Raw genomic sequence first — 6,000 nt, forward strand, 5'->3', positions numbered from 1 at the left:
ACCCTTCCCTTCCCAGCCCCTGCAGGCTGCCTGCTTGCCTCGGCTCGTGGCCCCTGCCTCCATCTTCAAAGCCAACAGGGCAGCATCTTCTCCTCTCTGACTGTTGTCCTTATATCTTCTCTCTGACCCTCCTACCTCTCTTAGAAGGTCCATTGTGATTCCATTGGCCACCTGGATAATCTGTCTCAAAATCTTGCGTGTAGTCACACCTGCAAAGTCCCTTTGGCCTCCTAAGATAACAGTCATAGGTTCCAGGGACTTGGGCATCTTTGGGGCTGTTGCTCAGCCTCCTGTGGTGGGAGGGGGTGGTCTGGAGCTCCTTCCGACCTGCTGAGTTTGAGACGCCATCAGGACACCCCACCGAGGCAGCTTTCTGAGGCCTGGGCCGTAGAGCAATTTGGAGGTTTTGGAGAAGTCACTGGCCCCGAAGGAGCAGCAGAGCCAGCCTCAGGGACAGGCCTGAGGAGCCCCTTCCCCACACAGGCCGGAGGCCCCGCCAAGGCACATACGTTCAGGCCCCTGGCAGGAGATCAGATGCCTGCGTCCTTAAAATAGGACAGTCATTTCTACCCCCAGCCTCCACCTCATTGTGCCACCTCCCCAAACAAAGCCTATTCCCTCCCTAAGAGGCTGATGTTCCGTGGAGGTCAGCTTGGGCCGGACCCTTACATGGCCATCCTGTGGCTGCGGAAAGTGAGGCTCCAACGGGCACGACTTGTGCTGGGGTCTCCCAGCTCCTCTGTGCTCCCTCCAGGGACCACTCAGTGGTGGTGACACTGCCGATGCTGCCTGCAGGGGACGAGCCCCTGGATGTGGCCCGGGTGACCAACCACCTGGTGGAGGAGAAGCTGCTGCGGCCACTCCGGGAGCTGTATGGGACCAGCGTGCTGGCCGAGTACCACCGGCTCAAACGCCGTCTGCTGGGGGCCCCCTCTGGATGTGAGTCCTACGCCGCCCTCCTCCCTGGGACCCCTCTGCCCTTTGGAACGTGGCAGCACGACCTGGCAGGGCCAGATAGACAGTGGGACCATCCCCCAGTAGTACAGGGAAGACTTAGCATTGTAGTGCTGGGCCCATCTGATCCCAGGCTGATTCCAGAGGTTACTGGGCTTCCCAACGTCAAACAGGATGAGGGTTGGGATGCAGATCCAGGCTTTTGTCCAGAAAGTAAGAGCCTGAGCCTGGAACCTAGCGCGGAGGCGTGGCGAGGGGCTGAGGGCCAGCTCCCTCCGGGCGGACTCTGCAGGAGAAGCACCAGGCAGACCTCCAGTTGCAGCCGGAAGACCACTAATTGAGTCCAGACTGTCCGTCAGGCAAGGCCTGGAGCCACAGGCAGTGCTGGGACCAGACGCAGCTCTGGGGTCCCTGGGGGCTTGGAGCCCCTGGAGTTTGCATCCACTGCCCTGAGTGCGATCTGGTGAGTCTCCTCACCTGTCACCTGGAGGGGGCAACGTGGCTCACCGGTGTGGTAACAAGCATGTGCCTTTGGTGCCCGGCAGGGTCTCAAGTCAGTGGGAAAGCTTGGCAAGGACTGGTATGTAGCATCAGGTCTTGTGATCTCACAGGTGGGAACACGGAGGCTTGGGCAGGTGGGAGCCCCCCAGAGTCTGGGGTACTTGTCTGCTAGGCAGCGTGGCGACTGGAAACAGCCTGGTCTCTGGGTTCCACGTGTGCGACCTGGGACTGGCCTGTGACCTTCAGCTCTGACACCTGACAAGGGGCTCCCAGTACCCTCCTCGTTAGGCCATCATGGGCTGGCACAGGCCAGCAGCTGCCGGGTACCTGGCCTGGGCGTGTGTTCAGTGGGTGGGGCTTCTCTTACCCGACCCCCACGCAAGCCTCTGCTCCGCAGCAGTGCCGGCTCGGGGGGTCCAAACTACCCTCTCTCGGGCCACCTCCTGCCCACTGTGAAGAGGGCTAGGCCTGGCCCATGTGGCACCTCTCTCCTGTTGGATGGAGCCTTTGGCTGTACTTTTTTTTTTTTTTAATGAAGACATTTGACTTTTGTGGGGGCATTCTGTTGTTTCTTTCTTTACAAAAATATTTATTTATTTGGCTTCATTGGGTCTTAGTTGCGGCATGCAGGATCTTTCGTTGCAGTGCACAGGCTTCTCTCTAGTTGTGGCACATGGGCTCCAGAGCATGCGGGCTCAGTAGTTGCGGCACACGGGCTGTCTAGTTATGGTGCAAGGGCTCAGTAGTTGCAGGGCATGGGCTTAGTTGCGGGCTTAGTTCCCCAACCAGGGATCAAACCCGCATCCCCTGCGTTGGAAGTGCAGAGTCTTAACCACTGAACTGCCAGGGAAGTCCCTGTGTCATATTTTAGATTCCACATACAAGTGATACCATGATAATCTCTAGTTGCATCCATGTTGCTGCAACTGGCATCGTTTCATTCTTTTTTATGGCTGAGTAGTATCCCATTGTATATATGTACCACATCTTCTTTATCCATTCATCGGTCAATGGACATTTAGGTTGTTTCCGTGCCTTAGCTATTGTGAATAACGCTGCTATGAACATAGCGGTGCATGTATCTTTTTGAATTAGAGTTTTGTCTGGATATATGCCCAGGAGTGGGATTGCTGGGTCATATGGTAGTTCTGTTTTTAGTTTTTTAAGGAAGCTCCATACTGTTCTCTGTAGTGGTTATACCAAATTTACATTCCCACCAACAGTGTAGGAGGGTTCCCTTTTCTCCACATCCTCTCCAGCATTTGTTATTTGTAGACTTTTTAATAATGGCCATTCTGACCAGTGTGAAGTGGTACCTCATTGTAGTTTTGATTTGAATTTCTCTAATAATTAGCGATGTTGAGCATCTTTTCATGTGCCTGTTGGCTATTTGTATTTCTTCTTTGGAGAAATGTTTATTTATGTCTTCTGCCCATTTTTCAATTGGGTTGTTTGTTTTTTTAATATTGAGCTGTATGAAATGTTTGCATATTTTGGAAATTAAGCCCTAGTTGGTCTCATCGTTTGTAAATATTTTCTCCCATTCTGTAGCTTGTCTTTTCGTTTTGTTTTTGATTTCCTTTGTTGTGCAAAAGCTTGTAAGTTTGGTTAGGTCCCATTTGTTTATTTTTGGTTTTATTTCTGTTGCCTTGAGAGACTGCAGGTTGCCCATTTAAAGTGTCTGATTCAGTGGCTAGTGTGCATCCATCACCACGGTCAATTACAGAACCTTCATCACCCCAAAAAGACACCCTGCATCCCCTAGCTCTGTGTCCCCATCCCTCAGTTATACCCCCAGTCTACTTTCTGTCTCTGTGGATTTGCCTATTCTGGACACCGCGTACGAATGGAGTCACGTAACATGTGCCCTTTTATAATGGGCGTTTCACTCAGCATAAAGTTTCTGAGGTTCATCAGTGTTGGAGCGTGCATCACACCTCCTTCACCTTAGGGGACCCCTAGAGCTCAAGTCATCTTGAAGCCAGAGGTTCTTGGGGACAGACCCCGCTCCCCACGTGGGCTGCCCATGAGGACATGGGCCAGGGAGCAGGCTCTGGACAGGCTGGGCTGCCCCGTGGGCTCAGGGCCCGGGCACAGCGGGCCCCACTCCCCTTGCGTCCGGCCTCTTCTCTGCAGACCACGCTGTGGTGGCCGGCACCAGGCACGTGGTGACCTTCGATGGCCAGGTGTGGGGCATCAGTGCCCACTGCAGCAGCCTGCTGCTGGCCAAGGACTTCGCTCATGACACATTCTCACTGACACTAAACCGGGCGGGCTCAGGGCTCACGTCCCTGACCGTGAAGTTGAACCACACCACCCTCATCCTCTATCCCAGCCTGAAGGTGAGCAGGGTGGGGGGGTAGGTTGCCCAGACACTTTCCTGCCTCCTGTCACGTCCACACACCTGTGCCCCATGGAGACTGTCACCTGTCCTGCTCAGCCCCTGTCTTGCGCACAGACCTACAGGCTGTACAACTCCTCCCTGCCTGGGGAGAGCTGTCTGGACCTGGATGTGCCTCCTGCCAAGACCAGGAGGAACAACGTCCCCAGGATCGAGCTGACTAGTGAGGACGGTGTCTCTGTCGTCTGTGACCTCCACGCCAGCCTCTGCAGCCTGACTCTCAGCGTCTGGCAGCACGGTGGGTCTGGGCCCCCGCTGGCAACCTCTGAGCCAGTGCGGTCAGCTTCCAGGGCTGAGATTGACAGATCCCAGTGGGCAGCACTCTGAGTCCTTGGGAGGCTGTGGGCGGGAGGCCCAGGGACCCTCTTGGGCCTCTGCTGCTCCTCGGGGCTGACAGCCCGAGCGGGTATCAGAACAGCCCAAACAGCTCAGAACTGGAAGAGGGTCAAAGGCCATCTCTCCCGGCTTTCATCATGTCCAGCACTGGGACAGCCCCTACTCCGGCGGCAGCGCAACTCTGGATGCAGCCCCGCTGGCTGACCGCTGCCCTGTTTCAGGCGCTCCAGCACGCACGGTCTGCTCCTTCTCATGGGATCCTCCCACTGTTGTCCCCTGGGACACGACATGACCCAGATTACTTACTGGCCCCCCACTCCTCCAGCCACGAACATCCGGGCCAGGCTTTGGGCCCAGAGCTCTGACCCCACGTTCTGCCCCCTTCTCTGGGACGTGCCGCTCCCCTTGATCTGGTTGGGCAGCCCCAGGAACACTTGTAAAGAGCCTGCATCCCGACCACTCGGGACGGGGCTGGCGGATGGGGGAGGGCCCGGGGAGGGAACAAATGCTTTTCTCAGTCCTTTTTCTCCTCTCCCTCTGGTTAAGTTTCAGAGCCAGGACCAGTGTTGGGGGGGTCAGGCATGGAGGGCGCAGGGTCTGGCCATGCCCCCCCGCCAACCCTGGCCAGCAGGCTCTCACAGCCTTCCCTGCCCCACAGGCCTGTCCGCTGGCCTTCTGGGCACCAACGACAACGAGGCAGGCAATGAGCTGATGCTTCCGGATGGCACGGTGGCCAGCAGCCTGGAGGAGGTCACCCCCGCCTGGCAGGTGAGCTGGCTAGCCAGCCCTCCCTCCCTCGGGGCTGGGCGTCATCACTAGGAGGCCGTGGCTGTGGATGGAGAGGGGAACAGGTGTGACCCGGGCACGCCCTGGAGAGGCAAGTCTCTGTGTGGATTGGCCGTGGACCTGAGGAGGGTGGGGCCCCCATCTCCGAGGCTCCTGGGCCTGCATGTTCCACACCTGCAGGGAACCTCTCAGTCCAAGAGGGTGGTGGTTCCCTCCTGGGGCTGCAGCCCCCGGTGGAGCTGCCTGGGAGAAAGGAGGTCCAGGCAGGAGCCTGAGTCTTGGGTTCGTCTCCCCAGGTGGGTGGTGACTGCAGGGCCATGGAGAAGACTCGGCTGGCATGCCCGGTACAGAGCCCCACCTGCCGGGCCTTCTTCCAGGACCCCCGCTCCAGCCTGGGGAACTGCTTCGGGGTGGTGAGTGTGCAGCTGCAGAGGCCGCTCAGCAGGTGGACCGCGGGACAAAGAAGGCCCTTGCCCTGATCTAGCCTATAGCCCTCCTCTGTGCTACCCCCCAGGGTGTGGTGGTCAAGGACACTGACTATGGGTGCTGGATTTCAGGTGGACCCCACACCCTTCCTCAGCCTATGTGTCCAGGACACCTGTGGCACCCAGGAGCGCCAACCTGCCTGCAACCTGGCGGCCGCCTACATCCACCTGTGTGCCCGGGGCTTCGTGCCCCTGGACCCTCCTCCACAGTGCGGTAAGCAGCCTGACCCCTGCCTGGGGGTGGAAGGTTGACCTCTGCCTTCCATCCCAGAGGGAAGACCAATTCTTTTCTCTTAGCTTCTGCCAAGAGGACAGGCACTCAGTTGTTGTACAGTGAGCTAAGAGTCAAAGCAAAGTTATGTGTAAAGGAGTACTTATTAAGAAAGAGAAAAAGAGGACCACAACCTCCACCCTCCACCCCAGGTCCAGTGAGCCCTGTGACATCCAGCACAGGAGACGAGAGCTCGGGGAGGTCAGGCAGCTATGAAGTCAGCTGCTGAAAACTCAGAACCACAGACTTGCTGTTAGGGGATGTGA

The 6,000-nt window shown here is 57.2% G+C and overlaps 1 protein-coding gene across 1 annotated transcript in view; it reads left to right on the top strand.

The window, feature by feature from the left end:
- LOC308628340 (uncharacterized protein) overlaps positions 1–5,793 on the top strand; it is a gene marked incomplete at its 5' end in the record, with an annotated part of 154,999 nt that extends 149,206 nt beyond the window's left edge. The window contains 6 exons of the mRNA XM_081255163.1: positions 755–939; positions 3,592–3,797; positions 3,914–4,094; positions 4,851–4,993; positions 5,275–5,391; positions 5,536–5,793. Coding sequence (XP_081111289.1) covers positions 755–939; positions 3,592–3,797; positions 3,914–4,094; positions 4,851–4,993; positions 5,275–5,391; positions 5,536–5,715 — 1,012 coding nt within the window. The 3' untranslated portion in view covers positions 5,716–5,793. The remainder of the gene's footprint in view (positions 1–754; positions 940–3,591; positions 3,798–3,913; positions 4,095–4,850; positions 4,994–5,274; positions 5,392–5,535) is intronic.
- Between the last annotated feature and the right edge of the window lie 207 nt (positions 5,794–6,000).

This window comes from Mesoplodon bidens (assembly GCF_964165515.1).
Source record: "Mesoplodon bidens genome assembly, chromosome: 15".
Classification (NCBI taxonomy): Eukaryota; Metazoa; Chordata; class Mammalia; order Artiodactyla; family Ziphiidae; genus Mesoplodon; species Mesoplodon bidens.